Source organism: Equus asinus, chromosome 6 (genome assembly GCF_041296235.1).
Source record: "Equus asinus isolate D_3611 breed Donkey chromosome 6, EquAss-T2T_v2, whole genome shotgun sequence".
NCBI lineage: Eukaryota > Metazoa > Chordata > Mammalia > Perissodactyla > Equidae > Equus > Equus asinus.
In genome coordinates, this window is record NC_091795.1 from 42,606,484 (window position 1) to 42,627,111 (window position 20,628).

Here is a 20,628-nt window from a genome sequence, read left to right on the forward strand (position 1 = left end):
TACTAATAAACCCATGTCTTTGAGACTAACTGGACATTGTTCACATCAAAGAGACACATCGGCAGGTGGTGGGTTGGGTATGATTTATTTGGACTGTAAGGTATTTTATTTGAATAAGTTGCCAACATTTAAAAATCCAGAAATGTTACCCCAGATCCAGATTTCCAGCTTTTCTTCAAAAAATAAGAAGATATGGTAATACTGAATATGTATTCTATATAGCAACTATCAGGTAATGCTGACGTCTTCCCTACTTTAGGCATATTCTCTTCAGTTCTACAGACACACACACACACTCTCTCTCTCTCCTGTCTTTTAACAGGCCCACGTCACTCAGTGAGATTACTTGCTTTAAGCTCAGTAAATACATCTATGTCGATTTCTAGGCTCTCTAGTAGTGGTAGCCACATTAGATAAGGGTCCAAAAGCAGTACTATCTCTCCAAAGAAAAAGTGATAATTACTTACTAAGCAGAAGATGTTGCAAGGAGTGTGGATTTAAGTGGGCCCATGGTCAAACTGTGAAAATACCTACCCATATCAGAGCTCACTCTGTATCCTCCAACTACCTCAAAAATCTTTTACGTCAGTCAGTACTTTCTTGAACTGAATTATTTCAGTCAGAAAGACATAGCTTCCAAACCAAGGACAGCTCCCCTTCTAACTTTGAAGCCCAATTTAGAAAATAAATACATTTCACATTCTACTGTTGCCTTTCTTCAGGCTATAATTTTAAAGACTGGGAGGTGGGGAACACGCTGTCAGATGTTACTTAGCAAGAAAATGTTTGCAATTCGTAATTTACACGTGTTGGCTACATATTAAAAATGTCATATATATGCACACTTACAAGGCAGCAAGATAAATCACAGAAACAAGAGAGGTAGGTTGTACCATCTAAGTCCATGTTCATGAATCCCTATCATTTGGTCATCCAGTAGTGAAGAATTCATCAGTTAGGTCCATTGCACTGTTTGTTAAAAGGTGTGTGTGTTTTAAATGGCAGTCAATCTCTGCGAAATCTAAAGATCACTAAATGACTTCTTTTCCTAATTCTTACTTTTATATTATGTTAACTTTCACCATCTTACACCTGAATAAATAGGGAAGCCTCCCTCATATTAGGTCCCCTACCCTATCTCTTCTGATTCCTATTCACCCTGCACATGCCAGCCAGATGTATCTCCCTAAAATAGATTTTCTTCATAAATACATGTCACTTCACATATCAAGAATTAGCTTCCCAAGGCCTCTCGCCTCAAGTCTAAACTCCCCAGGCTAGATTTTCAAAGCCCTTCGTCCTTATTGTTGCTGTCCCCATCTGAAACGTCATCTCTCCTCCCCAGGAATATCTAAAGTCGACTCCTCATTCAAGACCCATCTTCAACCTACTCTACGAAGTCTTCCCTCCCAGATCATTCTAGTCCAGACAGACTTAGTGAAGTCAGTCACTGTCACTCAATTAGTCTTACCTAACTAGGCTACAGAAGTCTTTTCATGTCAGAAAGTACATTTATACTTCTTTTTAATTACATACTGCTACATACACAACAGGTGTTGGTAAATTGATAATGCTGGCCTAAACTGATATAAGCCTGAAATTAAGAAATATTAAATATTTCTCCCCCAGAGCAGACCCAAGCAAGTTAAATATAATCACCAAACCATCTGTTGCCCTCTAATTTTTTTTAATCCCTTAGGTGTGTAATTTTTCTCCTCAGTGAGAGTGTATAAACTTAAGAATAATGTTTACATTTTATATAGTTCTTCATTTCTGCCATAGCACCTATTACAGTCACGTACAAAACTGGTAATCAGTAAATACCTACTGAATAAATGTATACCTTTTCTATTCTACAGAATAAAAATTAAAACTTAAGTTCTTTATTTTAAGGTATTTTTCCTGGACTTATCATGACTAATTGAAAGTTCAAAATAAATGGAACACACAGAGCCTAACAATCAACTCAGTACCTAGGCCAGGGATACTTACAGATTAAGTGCTATAAATTCTGAGATTTTTCAAGACTTTCCTATCCCCTTTGATATGGTAAGGCAATTATTATTTTATTAGAACTTAGCAAGTCTGGCTAAAATGAGGTAGACTGCTGCTTTTCTTTGCTGGAGTTAACCTTAAGAAAAAGCATCAGGTCTAGGTATCAGACTCTTGTTGGCTGAAACCTGGTGAGTAGATAATAGAAAAACAATACAAGGGCAGCACTGGAAGGAGAAAAAACAAGAAAATTAACATCTATAGATTTTTAAGCCTATTCAAAGTATACAACCAATGCTAAGGCCTTGAATCAAAGTTTATTCCCATGGGAAGTCCATTCCTTCCTGACCATTTATAATATAAATCTACAAATCACAATAGGAAATAGAAGAAACAGTGGTTTACAAACATATAAGTAAATAAAACATACTCGGAAAGTCCTACTCAAATCCACCAATGATTACTATCAAACAGTATATTCTACATTACTCTCTGGCACCTCTGTAAAATATTTGCTTCTAACCATAATAACCGTGAAGGTACCCAGCACTTCTTTACTTTTAAGAGATTTCTTTCTCTAAATTTTTTATCATTTGACACTTCATTCTGAGCTCACGGCCGGTCCCAAAATAATTTTGCTATGGATTAAGTTATTTTAAGAAGCTCCTTCTAATGAAACACTAGAAATTCTAGTCCAGATAGAGTTAGAAAATATTTAAATTGACATTAACTGTCTTTTAGCCCAAGATAAGATGTTCAAGGCTACAATATACTGTCTCTTATTAAAAGTATGCAGTACAAACGTTTTATTCCAACTTTTTATATTTTCATACTAACAGATTCTCTTACTTAGTAAAGGTGACTCATGTGACACTGTTTTATAAGTACATAGTTCATGTTATGTAAATTTTATGTTGCATAAATTTTCTGGCATAATAAATCAAAAGTTCAAACTAAATGGACAAACCATATGGTGTGCCTAGTTACAGGAATACAGAAAACCTAACACTCAATTCAGTACTTAGGTCAGGGCTGCTGAGATTACAACTAAGCATTGATGTTGCAATCGAAATTAATTTCTGCCATTTCCTGAATGCCTGGTTAACACCAGCATACATGTGAGAATTTAGAGGAAACTTGGGCGCTGAGTACCATTATACAGTGATCTTTAAAAACACTCACCTTCAAATGACTACATTCTACGTTACACAGAGAACACAAATGTGGAAATATTCTTGGAGATGCTGCATAATAATCATTCATCATAGAAGGAGTTGGAAGTCTCTTCATCTTCTGGGCATCAGCATGTGAGAACTTTGGTAGCCAAGATGCTTTCACAATCCCAAAAGGAGACTGAATAGGCATGTCAGCCTCTGACTGGTAATTCTTTTTATTTCCTCCTGATCTGTGTACATTAGATGAATTAATCACAGGCTCACGTGGGATCCGCTCTTGCTGGTTTACAGCTGAAATTAATTCTGATGAAAAAGGTTGCTGGTTCATAGAAGGAGGAATGAGAGACTGACTCATTGTCTGGTTAACTGTTTGGCTAATGGATTGGCTGGCAGATTTTACAGGTTCAAGGACAGACTGTCCTCCTGAAATGTGTAAGCCTGACATCTTGGTTCCACTCTCAACTGGGAAAAAGGACTGATTATTGGAGGACTCATTGGGGAAGTCCATCTGTCGAAACACATCTTCAATAGGAAACATAGAATTACATATCACATTTGGAGTGGGAACAGATGCAGAAATGTTCTGCTGTGACCGAAATTCATTCTTGACCTCATCAGTTGGAATTTCAGGATCATAAATACGTACTTCAAGGGGATCTTCTGTGTAGCCATATTTGCTTGCATGCCCATAATCAATCACATTACTCGAAACTGCCTCACTATCAAGCGTTTCTTTATTTCTGCTCTGAGAAGGTAAATTAGGTAATCGACGCCCCATTTTTCGCATTCTTATATCCCTCAAAATTAATGGCATATTTTCAGGAGTTAGCTGTTCATCAGGATAGCGACTGAGTTCTTCTAAGTCTTCATTAGATAATCCAAAACTTGCTAAGATACTTGAGGCACTCTCTTTTGTATAGCGGCTCTGCACTTTAGGACTCTGGTCTGTAACCTGTGTTACAGAACTCTGTTTCACTCCCACTGATGCAGATATATGAGGCTCATCATCCCACCGGCTACCATGAGGCTTCCCCTTCTTTTGTTGTGCTTCATGAAAATCCAGTTTTTCTTTGGTCAATCTTGGATCAGTTCGGTGTTGAGTTACCTGAACATTCATTCTCTGTGGTCCCATGTTCTGATAAGATTCATGGCCAGCAAATCTGTGTGGAATTCCACGGGCTCTCCCTGCTGGGTAAAATCTTGGAAGACCCATAGATCCAGGCCTCATAAATGGTCCTGGAGGCCTCATCCCAGAAGGGTTAGGTGCTCGTGGTCTCTGAAGTGGAAAGTTTCCTCGTGGATTAAACCTGGGTCTCGACATGGCTATTTTCAAGAAAGCCTGATTTAATAAAGTATAAGGTGTTGTTGAACTATGTGAGGCAACGGCATTCAGCTGCTGAAGCGCCAACTGAGTCTTAATCTGAGCAAAGTGCAAAGGAGATGGGCCCAACAGAAGTGGGTTTGCAATGCCCAGGTTCAAGGAATTCACAAGTGGTGCGAAATTTTCCAAGAATAACACAAAGCTGAAAGTTAAAACACAAATATTAGATCATTTTAACTCAAACTACTTCATGAAGTGGGTTCTACAGCCAGTGTAAAACATTTTGAAAAAAGCCATGAAACCATTCTGCATTTCATATACTTTTAGAGTAAATGTTTACGAGGATTTTAAACTTTCCCAAAAACTTTCTCTTCTTTCTCGAATCCAGAACACAAACCCCAAACCCAAGCCAGAGTTCAGGTATACTGTGTCGCACTGGGTGCTGTCCTAGGTGCTGAGCAGTAATTAAACTCCTTTTATATAATCTTGAAAAACAGTGGGGATTCATGTTTTAATACTGGAAAAAAGATAGAAGGCATCAAAATACTTAGAAATGTTATGTATGTTATCAGATGTACACAGAATGAAAACAAGAACTGTAAGACTAAAATTTTACAAGACATTTCTCCAAGACATTTTCCTTGGAATCACATCTAATAAATTCCATATGACAATCAGACTATGCTTAGGTTTCCGTTGTTACAAAGTTATTTAAGATGAAAATTTGTCACCAATAACTTGACTACAGAGCCTGACAAAAGAGTGTGCAGTAGCATGGAATTGACCATAACACACAATGTAATAATACATAACAAAATCAGTCACCTTTCTCCTGGATTCCCTCTACAGAGAGAGTACAGACAAACATACATGGATAATAACAATGATTAACTTTTATAGAGTACCGTCCATGTGCCAGTGACTATTCTAAGTGCTTTACATGGATTGATTCATTTAATTCTCACAACAATCCCCTGAGCTTTGTGCAGTTTTACAAAGGAGGAAACTAAGGCAAAGAGAAGTTAAATAACTTACACAGATAATAAGTGGCTGGGCCAAGGTTTGCACCTAAGGTAATTTGGCCCCACAATCCATGCTCTTAACCACTAATAGACGTGAGAAAGATTATCTTGCAGTTTTCAGGCATTGTATTAGTTAAAATTGGCTGCTGCCCAGCCCATCAGTGCAATATAACTCATTCCAAACCACTTCTCAGAGAAATATTACTTTAGTTGTCATTCAGGACCAAGGTCAGCAGCTGCAAAACTCATCTTCCTTCATCCAGTTTAAAAAAAAAGAAACAAAACACAGACTACCCCTATGCTTTCTATCAGGTCTCTACTTTTATACCTGATAGAAATGCAGGGTGGGAAACATGATGCCCTGAGGCATCTATGCATACTATGAAAACCCACACTATGCATTCTATTGGATGATCATTACTTTCTTTCTGGTTCAAGCTACAATTTCACCCATAACTCTACTATATATTTTTTTCTTTATTTATACGTAATGTTAGTGAAATGCTAATTTGGCTGAAAAGTGGGCTTTATCTGCTTAACACTCTCCCTTCCAACTATCTTACATGCTGCCACCACATTTAATCTCTGCAAAGGACATTTTTACCACATCACTCCTCTGTTCAAAAATCCAAGAGTATCGCATTCCCTTTACTTCTTAGCTTTGTTTAAGATCCAACCATCTAGCTAATCTCTACCTTTCTAATTTAACCAAGCACTTATTCCAGCTAGGTTTTGCTCCTGTTCTTCTCTTCCCACCTCCCTTCATCTCTTCCAATCAAAACAAATAAATGAAACCACCTTGCCCTGGACCTGACTTATTTGATTTTACTCATCCTTCAAGGTCAGCCTCCATTAAGCCTTCTTGACTACCAAGGCCCAGAGTGAGTCTTCCAACAAACTTTCTTAATTATTGCTTGTACCATTCGGGGACTCATATCTTTCACTGTCATATTTTTGTATTCATGTGTGGTCTTTTTCAACAATCTAGCATCAATTAAATGCATGTGTTCACTGCTGTCTTATCCCAAGCATATAACTCTACTTCTACTCAAAATACCCTCAAATATTTGCTAAGCTATTTGAATGATCACATCCAAAGTCCTCATTATTAACATACACGGATTATTAATTTTCAAATTAGAATGAGACATAAAAATACAACAAAAATTACATAGGCTTCTGATTCACCAGATACAAGCAGCACACACAAGTTCACTGAACAATGATAATCAAATTCTCTGTAAATAACGCTCATTTATAACAAACTCTAGGTCTTTTTAAATGATCATAAGTCATATGAAACTGTGTCTACCTCTACAAAATAAAAATATTTCCAAGAACAATTCTGTCTTTACCCAGTCCTTAAAAATAACCATTGCTGATGTAAGCAGTCTGTCATCTAGTTACTCAAACTTTCTGCATCATTTTTCTTAATTGGTGCAGACTTCCACAACTTCAGGAACGCAAACCCTTCCAAATATTCTTTCTCTCTCATAATAAAACCAAAAAAGAACAGATTTCAATCAGTCATCTAATTACCACATGGAATTGGGAACAACTGTCAATTGGAGGCATCTACATTTTAAGTTCTTTAAAGGCAAAAACCTATCAATGTATTTCCTTATGTGTCTGGAACTGCCTTATATGGATATAAGTATACGTTTAGAGAATGCAAGACAGCAGCCCTTCACAAACTGCATTCTGCAGAAACTAGTGTCCTGGAAGATTGTAGGTCTTCTACAAAACAGTTCCCTGGTCAAGAAAGCTTGAAATGGATGCACTTGTTACCCTTTTTAGAGGGGCACAATGCCTACTGCATAACAAAGGCTCTGAGATGTCCTACTGTTTATCGAAAAACTTTTTTTCATTTCGTACTTCACCAACTTGAGTTTTTCTTCATGCATATGAAGAAAACGGGGTGATATCTGAAATATTTAGTAATTGGTAAAGCACAAGCCATTAACAATTAGAACAGTACCATGTGCTTTATTGTGTGCAAGTAGGGTCCTGAGCCCCTCCTTCCTCCACCCCCTTACATTTTTAGCTGCTACAGCACAAGATGGTGGTGGGGCAGTGCTCAGGGAGGGACTAGAAGAATGGGGAAAGTGGAGGTGCACTCTTAGGGCAGCAGCTAATTACTAATCAAGGCAGAATTAGTTCCACATTTTAACAACTGGCAGATCTGTATCGGTGTGCAGTCACTGAATATCAGTCCTGAAAAGACACCAGTTTTTCAGAGAAAGTCTAAAATATACATGCAGACAAGAATGAAAAGGCCTTTTCTTAATGAAGGAATTTCAACTATCCATAAGCAGAGGCCTGTTTGCATTTTTTTTAGGAGCCTTAAAAAAAAATCAGGGGCCGGTCCCATAGCTGAGTGGTTGGGTTCACGCACTCTGCTTTGGCGGCCCAGCATTTGGCTGGTTCGGATCCTGGGTGCAGACATGGCACTGCTCATCAAGCCATGCTGAGATGGCGTCCTACATAGCACAACCAGAAAGATCCACAAGAATATACAACTATGTACTGGGTGGCTTTCAGGAGAAGAAAAAAAAAGACTGGCAACAGATGTTAGCTCAGGTGCCAATCTTAAAAAAAGAAATCACCCTAGATCTCCTATATGGTTAGTCCCATTGTGAAATCTAATACAACGAGGACAGAGTAATAAGTTAAACAGTCCTGGCTCTCCCAAAGAGATCTCTCCCTTCTCTCTCAATAAGATAAGTCAGAGGCCTGTTCAGCCATGGTTATTTATTAAGTATTCTAATGCCAGGACCTGCTAGCTAGACGCAAGAAAGTTTCTCTCTTGGCACGCCTATCCTGGAAAATCCATCATTATAAGCAAATGTCACTCTTTCAATAGGTCTCTTTTACCAACCTCCTTTCTGAGAACAAGCGTCTTTAATCCTCCTGAACTTTAAGCCAACAATTTCTCCTAACTTTTATCCCAAGAGTCCTTCTGAATTTCAGACTTTAAAGTCCAGTATATTTTATTTCATTTAGTTTGTATTTAGTAATATTTTCAGACAGTAATCCACTAATACAAAATCCTCAAACACCTTCTTATGCTACCATGTCATTTCTAATCCTGGTAGAGAAGTTTCTGACAACGTAGTTCATCAAAGTATTATCATTAAAAGAATTATGATAAATAACTTTACTATATATGTGTTCAACTATCTCCAGTTCTATTCTCACTACAATGATGTGAATTTTAAATCAGAAGCATGAAACACAATATTTGGCATTGGTAAGAACTGACAAATACACTTTTTAAAATAAAAAGTCTGCCTACAATACACATGCCAAATAATTATCTTCAGTGGTTAAAAAGTTTAAGTAATCCTATATTTTCTTTGTGAACGAAATTTAAGAAGTCTATTCATATTTTATTTGCACAATTTTCGTTTTTTATTTTATTTGCTTATTTTTTGAGGGAGATTACCCCTGAGCTAACAGCTCCACCAATCCTCCTCTTTTCTGATGAGGAAGACTGGCCCTGAGCTAACATCTGTGTCCATCTTCCTCTACTTTATATGTGGGACACCTGCCACAGCATGGCTTGATAAGCAGTGCATAGGTCCGAACCCGGGATCCGAACCCGTGAACCCTGGGCTGTCAAAGCAGAACGTGCGAATGTTTTAACCACTGCGCCACCAGGCTGGCCCTCATTTTTTATTTTAAAAGTGTAAGCACATTTTTAATCATTTAGGAAAGTTACTATTTAATCCCCTCTCTTAGAACTGTCATTCACATTCAGTCCAAATAAAATGTTTTGACTAAAACGATGCTTGTATTTATACTTCAAGCTTTCTAACTTAAGGGCAGGCAAGCCCCACCATCAGCATCCTTTTCTCTCTTTGTCCCTTAACTTTTCTCCACTTTCTCTTGTTTAAACTTCAGCCCTACCCATTATGCCCCAGGGTAAAAACACTTAATGCAAATGCTAATACCTAATAGAAGCTAGGAATTTATAGCCTTCTCAACCAATTCATGGGAATAAAATTCCAAAATCAAATACTAGGTCATTCAGGGTATCCTAAAAAAATGCTAGGTACTCATAAAAAACTTAGAGAAACAGCCTTCTTAGCAATAAATACATCAGAGAGTAACTTCAAATCCAGATGTTATTCATCCATTTACAAATAACTGAATTGCTGCTCTAGGTGGGGAAGTAAGAAAGTTATTAAGCCAGAACAGATCCCTCCCTTCACAGAGGTAACATTCCAGTTTTTAAGATGGAGGTAGTATCGCATAAGAACTAGAGAAATCAAAATGATAAAATATAGTTGGAAATCTCTTGGAAGTTTCCCTTTTCAGGGCTCTGCAATTAAGAGGGTTTGCAGAGACAGGAAACTGGTTGAATAAGCTATGGTATATCCATATTTTGCAGCTGTAAAAAGGAATGATATTATACATCCCTTGTAGAATATACTGGAAGGATAAGAACTAGTGGATTAAAAAAACCTTTAAGTTACCTTCATTTTTTAAGTTAGCATATGGACAAAAAATAAAATGCTGATTAAAGATGAAATGCCCATACAATAGTATTACATATGTAAATATATAAACAGTATTACCATCACCTAAGTCTAAAGTCAAGCTGGTTTCAAACCCCAAAATAGGAAATGTAAGAGTCCCAATCTAACAGAGTCTTAGGTACTCCAAATCTGCTATTAGAAATAATGAAGCCCCGGGGTTTCACCAACAATGGCATTCATTGGTTTGACAATAATTTTTAAATACTGTTAATACCACAGAATTTATACAATCAAGGTTAACAAATGATAACCAGATACAGGTTTCCACCGCTATCCAAAAGCTCACTTTACTTCTACAAAAGACCTTCATTAAAATTAGTACGTTTTCACCAACCAAAACAAATTCGAAGAGGATTTTTGCTTTTATGAAAAAATGCGAGAGAAGAGAAAACAGCATTCAGCATTCGTTTTGCAGCAAGCCCTTCAGAGGCAGTGTGCACCCCAAGCAGCAGAAATGGCCTATACTCAGCATCTCAGCATCAAGGCGCCATAGCTTTGAACTGGGTCCGTGAGCATTTGGCTTTATCTCAACTTATGCCAGGAGGTTATTTTTGGGGTCTGGGAATGCTCAAAAACTTTTCCCATATAAATTGATGGTAACTGCTTCTTGGCTTTATGCCATTTCGGCTTACAAAATGTTTCATAGCAATGCTCTACTTTTGGACAGTGGGGGAAATTTATACTCAGAAAAAACGCCTGATACAGTAAATACAATCTTTATTATACACAAACATTAAAGAAAATGCCATTTTCTGGACAACTGAGTTCCCTAATAGCTGAAAAGCTAATCCTTTACAATGCAACTAAATGTTTTTAAAACAAATACTCCCTATTATGTGACTCGGCAAAAAATTTTGAGTTTTTCATTTTTCTTATCCTCCCAGCCATGGAATATATGACATCCACAGCCTTAGGAAGAAAGCTTAAAAAAAAAAAAGATCCTAAATGAATTTTTTTCAGACAGAACATTACCGAAAGGTTTTTAGTGGCTAGGATTGGGAACTAAACAGAAAAGATAAGAAAGCTCTTTCTGGGTTGGAGAGGACCTACCGAATTTGGAGACAAAAAGTAAATTGTTAATGTTGAAACCAAGAGATGAAACAATACTCCAGACAAGCGTTGTTTTGTTTTGTTTGGGGGGCGGGGAGGCAGGGAATAGTAAATTCAAACTGAGAGAATCTATCATTCAATTTTTTTAAAAGGCCTATGACTCAAAAAGGTTAACAAACCCTATTTAGGGGTTTCAGAATCTAGGCCTCCAAGGCCTAAATTTAGGTGGCTGTGACAACTCCCTATGCACTTTTCGCCCCATCCAATTTTCAGCTACTAGCTCCCCTACACTGCCACGTGCCTAACACTTTTTGCTGCTATCACCACTTCTGTACATCTCATCTTTTTTAGTTGTTTTGGTTTTATGGCAGAGAGGAGCACTTAAAAGGCAATGTCAGTAGGTTAGAAAACACTGGAAAACTTCTTAGAAAAGGGCGTCCAAATCCTGCATGACATTGGGAGACAGGGTGAGAAGGTATTCAGTTGCTGTGGTCAATAAATTCTGAGAGATTGTTTCTTTATCACCAGAGATCTCTTTTTTCCCCCTTCTTTTTGATTTTAGTGGAAAGGATTAAGTTCAAAATCATTCACTCATTAAACATTTTTTGAGATTCTAACATGACAATCACTATGCTAGTCCCTAGAGTTGTAAAGTCAAATAAAACATGATTCCTACAGCCAAGTGCAAACAATCCAGCATGAAAAAGCAAAGCAACTGCAGTACAGTTTGTCAGTATTATGACAATGCTAACATATCAGAAAAAGATTTATTTCTGGAAGAGGTAATGTCTGAGTTGAATTCTGTAGGATGAGTATCTTCTAGAGTTTTGAGGGAACTGGGAGAAGTGAGATTTCAGATAACAAGGCCTTACTGAACGTGTTTTTATCAAATTTTAGAGAATTTAGAATACCCTGGATTAAAGTTTCTGAATAAAATACTATAATAAGACAGCTGTGCTGGAATTATTTTTTTTTGGTGAGGAAGACTGGCCCTGAGCTAACATCTGTGCCAATCTTCCTCTATTTTTTGTATGGGGGATGCTGCCTCAACATGGCTTGATGAGCAAAGTGCAGGTCTGAGCCTGGGATCTGGACCCACAAACCCTACACCACTGAAACAGAGCACATGAACTCAACCACTACACCACTGGCTGTCCTTTGTGCTGGAATGATTTTAAAAATCATAAATAAACAAACCTAGTGACTGCTTATTTCTGACAAAGTTATAAAATTCTGGATCAAGACAAAACATAGCTTCAGTTAAAACATTTGAATCTTTGGTAACCTCAGGACTATTTGATAAAATCACCTGTGAGGACAGAAAAAAATATTTGCTAGGAACCTTATGCCAACTATTAGCTACTGTTTTTACTGACTTTTGAACTTTTTCCAAAAATTACTCATTTTCAATCCTCTGCTCTCTACAGCAATTCCTTCAGTCAACAAGGTTCAAAAATATTTTATTCACCATTTCTAACTAATCATAAAAGTCTATACAGTCCTGTCAATATCTCTAATATGTACTTTTCTTTTTCTCTCACCACCATCACCACCCTATTACTAGGCCTCATCACTCCACACCATAGCTGGCCTCCATCCCAATTCACTCTACCACTAACTGATAAATATCCTTCAAACACTTTTTAGTATCACTCCTCTACATAAAAATCTTCACCACTTTACTGCTGCCTCTAACACACTGTCCAAATTCGTGAACCTAGCATTTAATATATAACCTGATCCTAATCTACCTTTCACATCTTACTAGCTAATAATACTTAACGAAAACCTTCCGTTACAGCAAAATTGGTCTATCTGCTATCTCCTTACCGCTTTCAATACATTCTTGCTTCCATACTTTCTTCTCATTCCACTACCTAAAATACTCCTCTCTCAGTCAAACCCATTCCTCAAGATTTTTTCCAAGTCCCACCCGACAAGAATCTCTTTGATCATCTCCTATGGCACACATTAAGTTATTAATCTAACACAACTCAATAAATGCAGTAAATAATATACGCAATGTTTCAAACTTATTTCTAAGCTAGTAGTGTTATCTCTATACACCAGATAAGCAGGGTTTGGAAGGTACCAGATCCACCATTTACAACTGAGATCTTAGACAAGCTACTAAATCTTCTGAGCACCAGTTTCCTCATCTGTAAAATGGGAAAACCATCTTCCTCCCTGGATAACTGTTAAGAACAGAGTTAGATAAACTATAAATATGTATGTCTGACATAAGGGCAGCCCAATAAAGGTTAGTTCTACTCTCCCTCTCCTCACTTCTTCATCGAGTAAGGGGTTTTCAGGCAGACAATCACACTCCTGATCACCAATATTTTTTAAATCTCTGCTTCTGCAGAAGGTAGTTAAATTTAGGGAGGAAAAAAGGGTAAGAGACGAGCAAAAATAGAAATTACAAAAATAATTCCGATTCCAATTCACACACAACCTCTTTCTATCTTAACAGATTCACAAGAATACAGTTAAATCTCTAGAAAACAAAAACCTATCCTGGAGGAACTACAATGTAATAGGTGCTCTAGAACCCCAGAGGTAAAAGAAACCCACATCAGATGTTCTTCATAAAATAGTGTCTTGAGGGCCAGACTCAGTGGCCTAGTGGTTAAGTTTGGCATGCTCTGCTTCAATGGCCCAGGTTCAGTTACCCGGCGTGGACCTATACCACTTGTCTGTTAGTGGCCATGCTATGGCAGCAGTTCACATACAAAAAGAGGAAGATTGGCAGCAGATGTTAGCTCAAGGAGAATCTTCCTCAGCAAAAAAATCAAAAAGTAAAATAATGTTTTGAAGTAATAATTCCTAATAATGTAAAAGTCTTAAAAAAAAAAAAGAAAACTCAAAATGCAGAGTCCAGAAAAAAGTAAGCTCTCCAACTGCATAATAGTATGCTTTAGTAAAGTTACAGTTTTTCTTTGGCTAACATAAAATGAAAACCTACAGTTATGCACACAAATTCACTGATGCACTGGCATAAAGAGTCAAATGTTACAGACTGAAGTACTTACTAAGTGAAATGATGAATTTGGGATTTTCTTTAAAGTAATCTAGAAAAAAAGGACGCATGTCTGGGTGGGCAGGGATGAGTGGTGGGTGAGGGAAGTTCGACGAAGCAGGACTGGCAAGAATATTTGTTATGGAAGCTGAGTGACGGGTCCATTAAGATTTATTACCTTTTGTCTCTACTTCTTTTAACATGTCTGAACATTTCCAAAACAAAAAGTTGAAGTGCTAAATATTAAGTATGGCATTTTTAACAGAAAATAAGATGGGGGAGGAAGAGTATTAAAAAAAACCTTCTCAATAAATCTAACATTATCATACCAAGGTCTAACAAAAACCAAAATCAGGTAATTTGCTATGATTAACAGGCGATGTGTAAATAACAAATGCAGATTTCAGTGTAAAATCTCATTTTAGTTCATTATTCCCTACACTGTTCCTTCCCATCTGACTTAACTGACTTATCTGTTAATAAATAGTTTATATTTCACTCTGTTTCATTATACCTTTTGTTGGAAAAAACTAATTTGTGAAACGAAGAAAGTAAAATTAAGCAAAACAAGCAAAGTGTTCTTGATTTCTTGATAAGAAATCTGTGATTAAGAATTAGGTTAGGTCACACAGAAGAAAATAAACTCTCTGCCTTTTGAGAATGATACTGATATAACCTGAAAACAATGTGATAAGAAACAGGAACCAGCAAAACAAGGGTAAATTTGGCACTAACACCTGGAAAACAATCAAACAAAGACAGCCATTATAAAGCCTTTTTCATTTAACTCCAGGAGCTTTGGCCATAAAGAGGTTCATGCACCTAGAGGAATTTAAGGATAGCCAACTTATGAAATCATTAAACTTGGAAAAATCTTGAGTTGAGATCTGAGTTCTTAATTATTAACTCCTTTGAAAACAATGGCAATTAAATAATATTAACCCTTTAAAATAAATTTTATTCCTGATTATATAAGTACTATATGCTTGATATAGAAAATAAAAGTAATAAATTAAATCCTTATCAATAAAACTATCACTTAGCATGAATATTTTGACATAATTTCTTCTAGTTTTGTGTATGTGCATGCACACATGGATGAGAAAGGGAGGAGGGTACACTAAAGTCTACCCTATGAAATTAGAACTATACTATTTTGAATTAATATTTTATTTTCTTATATTTAATACTTTTCAAGAACAGAATGTTTAATGGCCACAAAACATTCTGAACTCCTGAGGAAATTTTTATTATTTTGACAAGTAGCAGTTAAAAACTCTTTCCTATGTCCTTTTAAGAACTAAAACATTCCACTCTGAAACCAGAAATATTCAATAAAATGTCAAGCATAACAATTCTTTTAGAAGCACCTAGAAACTGATTTCTTGAGGCAAACATGAAGAAATGGCTTGGTGGATTACAAAGATACTACCATTCAATCCCACAAGATACTTCTGAGATGTCCACTACCATGGACAAATCAAGAACTGCCTGTTATTTTGATGCAGTCTCTCAATTTTCTTTATAGAATTGGTAAAGAAATCTGAAATCTAAAAGCACCATCGAAACTAAGTCAATCAGATCATAATGGCTTCATTAGATTTATAATGAAAAGATTTGTATCAAACCCCACACGTGAATACAGCACTTCATGGTTTACAAAGCACTTTAATATTCATTATCTCATTTGAGCCTCACAACAACCCTGTGTGGAAGGAAATCCCAGTTTATAGATTAAGTAAAGCCTTAGAACTAAGTGGTAAGATCACAACTAGAACCTATTTATCTTTTCTAGGTGTCCCTTCCACGCTGTATTCTAGATATACTAAATGTTTACTTTATAGCTTTGTTTTTTCTGACATTAAAAGGAGTAATACATGTTCATTACCACTCCCCAAAAAGAAAGAAAAATCACCCTTATGACATGCCAAAAAGAATAAAAACAGTTTTCTGGGGCCGGCCCGACGGCGCAACGGTTAAGTTCGCACGTTCAGCTTCTTCGCAGCCCGGGGTTCACCGGTTCAGATCCCGGGTGTAGACACGGTACCACTCAGCAAAAGCCATGCTGTGGCAGGCGTCCCACATATAAAGTAGAGGAAGATAGGCATGGATGTTAGCTCAGGGCCAGTCTTCCTTAGCAAAAAGAGGAGGATTGGCAGTAGTTAGCTCAGGGCTAACCTCCCTCAAAAAAAAAAAAAAGTTTTCTATAATCTTACCACAAAGGAAAAACTATCATTAACATTATTTTCCTAGGTATATAACCACATACCTCATTTGGTACTGCTTTATTAGAGCAACTGTTTGCCTCAGAAAATATAAATCCACTTTCGCACCTAAGAATGCAGGTATGACACTGGCCAGTTAATACAAGAGTGAGTACATGTCATTCTGTGCTTTCCTCAGTTTAAGTGGCACTCTATCTGCTAATCTCTTCTAGTATATAGATAGATCCACTCAGCCAGCTTCTTCCTACTATTAGTTTTGTCCCCTCATGTCTCACGAAAGTCATAATTCTGAAGGTGCGGCAAGTGTGGATAGAGAGCATCCGTGGATAGAAAAATGTCAAAATATAGGACCTCAAGGAAATTGTCAAATAGAAAGGAAAAATAAGCAATTATCTGGTATCATCAAGGGTATCACAAACTTCACTGCTACCTGAAAGGATTGGTAAACATTATGATCTCAGATTTGGAAAAAAATGGAAGATCAACTCGCCAATGCACAATACCAAGGAGGAATCACCAAGAGAAACATGCATTAACAACCCCATATAGCAATGATTTAAGTTATTATTTCCAGGAAAACAACTTTCTGACAAATGGGATATGAGCGTAATCAGATGTACTTTTTTTTAAGGATCATGTGTACTACATACATAAAAGGGTCTCCAGAAGACAACACGGCATTCATAGTAAATGATGCCCCTCTGAGATGTCCACTGGTGGTCCTGCCTACCTTGCTATCCTCAATATAATGAACTAGTCCAAAAGAAATCACCTGATCCAAGTCGAAATAAATCTTTCCTGGAATTTTTTTTAAAACTAGAAAGGAAAAAAGTGGTGGATGTTGGTAAAACTTAAATGCTGTTGACAGTGTATTTACTGCCTTAGTGAGAAAGCACACTGGAACAAAACAAAGCCAATATAACAGAGGTAAACAGGACCAAGAGGTAAATCCACGGTTTAAGACATTCATTACCCAGTTCCAGCTGTGCCCAAGGGCTAATTGCCTCCCTGCCCTCCCTGTCATTTGGTTGTCCACTTCTTTCATGCAGTGCATGAGCCAAAAAATGTTCCTATCTGCCTAAAATAGGTTGCCAAAATCTTCAATTAAGCATACCTAAATTATCTGGCCAAATGCCTTAAAATGGCAAATGCCTTAAAATGGCAAATGCCTCAAAGCCTTTACAAAGTATAAAAGAGCATAAATAGAATGTTCCTTTTTGTATAAAAAGTGGAAATAAGAAAACACATAAATCTGCTTATGGTTACAAAAAGAAACAGGGAGGATAACAGAAAACAATGAAGTTGGTTATCTCTAGAGGGCAATGTACTGAAAGGAAATGGAAATGATATTTCATCAAGTACATTTTACTACACAGTTCTGACCTTCAGAAGCATGTTAACAATCTACATTTTTAAAAAAATTAAAACAAGGATGGGAAGAAAGGAAAAAAATCTGAAATTGAAAACAAACTAATTCAATCATTTTTCTAATGAATACCATAATCCACTGAAAAGGAAAAAGACAACTAATGCAACCAAATTATGAACTCACTATTTGATTTATATATCCTCAGTTTGGGTGGAGCTAGGAGAAAAGGGAGAACTACAAACAAATTTTTAGTTAGTTGTTTTTTTGTAATGCTATGAAGCAATTCTTAAATTACTTTAGATATACATATGATAGGTTGAGCAAATACGTAAATGTTTTGGTAATGCTGGGAATCAGGGCTCTTGCTGTGGAAGATACATAAATATGAAATGTGAGAAAGCAAGAAAGAATTGGACAGTAATAAATTATAAACCACTGAAAAAACCAGGAGTCCATAACTCCATACCAATCAATCAAGGTAAATGTAGAGGGAATGCTGAGTTGGAAAATCATCATTTTGTAACCATCATAATAAAGATTGGTTCAGGCAAGAATTATCTGTGCATGTTTAATCTAGAGAGGTTTTGACGAGCAGGACATTTGCACAGTCTTAAAATGTCTCTCCACGGATCAGTTAGTTCAAGGGGGAGGGGAAAACCCCAAACATTTTGACCGAATGTTCTCAAACATAATATCATCCATAAGGGGCAGATGGACATCATGCACCTCCAGATCTGATACCACGGGGCAAGAGCATCACTTACGTGATTTTTCTGGCCAGGGACATACCTAATTTGAATCTAATCAAAAGAAAACATCAGATAAATCCCAAATGAGAAATCTTCAATAAAAAAAAAAAAGAAAGCAGATTGTATTCTTCAAAAATGTCAACTTCACAAAAGATAAAAGTTAGAGAAACATTCCAGAGTAAAGACTAGAGACATGACAACTAAATGCAACTGTCTGATCCTAGACTGACTGCACTGGGTGGGAAAACAACTACTGGGTGAACCACCAAAATCAGAATATGGTAGACTAAAGAATTTTATCAATGTTAAATTTACTGACATTGATAACTGTACTATGAGTACAAAGGAAAATATCCTATCTTTAGGAAATAAACTAGGGTAAAGGAGCAACTTATTCTCAAATAGTTCAGGAAAAAAACAGGGGTGTGTGTTTGTGTAGGAGAGAGGGAAGGGAAAAAAGAGAGACAAGGAATTCTCCTGTCAGGCAGAGCTTTAATTCATTAAAAAATAGTTAATGACCCAATCCTTTAAGTCCAACACCAGACTATCTAACTTCTTAGTTATATACTAAGTCAAAAAAGGACTATGAGCATGGCAACAGGCAGAAAACTTGCAATATGCTAAAGAGCATGAGTCTTAAACACATTTTTGGATTTGGCTCTTCTTTTTCTGCATCATGTTCACTCCCTAACTATTGACTTAGTCAGCCCATTATGCAATCCATAATAATCTGATCTTTGGGGAAATTTCCACTGATCTGAAGATACCCACCCTGCTAGGAGATGTGCCAGTGAATGACTTCATGCAAAACTGGTTAACTCCCATAAGTGAAATTTAACACTAATGTAACATAGTGTTCTTCAAGAACTTGGACCCTATATTCAATGTTTTAATTCTGGTCCTGCTGCTTGGTAAAAATGCGACCCTGAACAAGCTGGTTAATATAAGCCTCAGTTCCATTATGTGAAAAATGGAAATAAAAACAGTACCCACTTCAGAACGTTGATGTAAAGATTAAAATTATACCTCCTAACTTGAAAAAGATGCTCAAAAAACATTAGATAATAAACAAAATGCTTAAGAAGCAAGTAGGTGTTTGTTCCTTTATTAGGATTTGGGTAATTTCTGAAAATTTCATTATTGCAGTAGAAATCGAAATTAAATTAATATAGGTATATAGACATGTATGCATGTGGTGTATGAGACAAGTGGGGAAATGTGAGTACTATCTGATATTAAGGAATTATTATTTTGGGTGCAATAAACATGTTCTTCTCTAAATACCTTAGAGAAAAATTTTGAACTATAAATTAATGAATGATATATGGGATTTGCTTAAAAATAACAGGGTGGACAGTAGAGACTAGATTGACCATTGGTTGTAATTGCTGAAGGTGGGTGATAGGTACATGGGTGAATCATGATACAATACCCTGCTTTTATATGTTTAAAATTTTCCATAATAAAAAAAAATTTTTTTTAAGCAGTGAAGAAATTCCAAAGAAAAGGAAGTTGGCAACATTCACTCATCAACAGGGAAATTAGCTGAAAGTTGAATAAAATGAAGACTGTAGAAATAAGGCAGGAAAATAGTATAGGAACTTAAGACTGAAACAAATATATTTTGGTATTTAGGGGGTTCAAAAGAGCTGAAAAATAATCCAAAATATATGTATCCCAAGGTAATCACTAAAAAAATATCAAAACATGTGTACCTTTTTTCCTATACTCCCTGAACATTTTTCTTTCAATACAAATCCTTTGTTATTCCTGACCCTCGCTGATCATCATTATAGCTATGTGTTTTATTTCTACACCTCACTTTTTCCTCACCCTCCTTCCTTTCCATTATTCTCTTATCTTCCATATACCTATGTCTCTTCCATTTTCAACCACAAATAAACTACAAAAGACTACAGTAAATAAAGTTAAAGCAATGAAAGAGCAAGTAAAGTTGGGTACAAACAGGGGCTTATTGGCTTTAGCCACAAACATAATTACTTTCAGTTTAGAGGATCTCTAAACCACCACATTTCAACATTCAGTAGCTCCTGTTTCCTCACAAAACAGCCCAAATTATGTTACTGGGTACCCATACTGGAAGCACTGTTTCTTAGTATGTAAAGCATTTTATTAAGAACTTACACAGATTCATTCAAACCTTG

The 20,628-nt window shown here is 36.5% G+C and overlaps 1 protein-coding gene across 3 annotated transcripts in view; it reads right to left on the bottom strand.

Moving 5' to 3' along the window:
• The window catches only part of ZNF638 (zinc finger protein 638), a 137,492-nt gene that overhangs the window by 54,816 nt on the left and 62,048 nt on the right, over positions 1-20,628 (bottom strand). For all 3 annotated transcript variants that reach the window (XM_070511973.1, XM_014836673.3, XM_014836672.3), the window contains exon 2: positions 3,175-4,690. In XM_070511973.1, the coding sequence (XP_070368074.1) occupies positions 3,175-4,690 (1,516 nt within the window). The remainder of the gene's footprint in view (positions 1-3,174; positions 4,691-20,628) is intronic.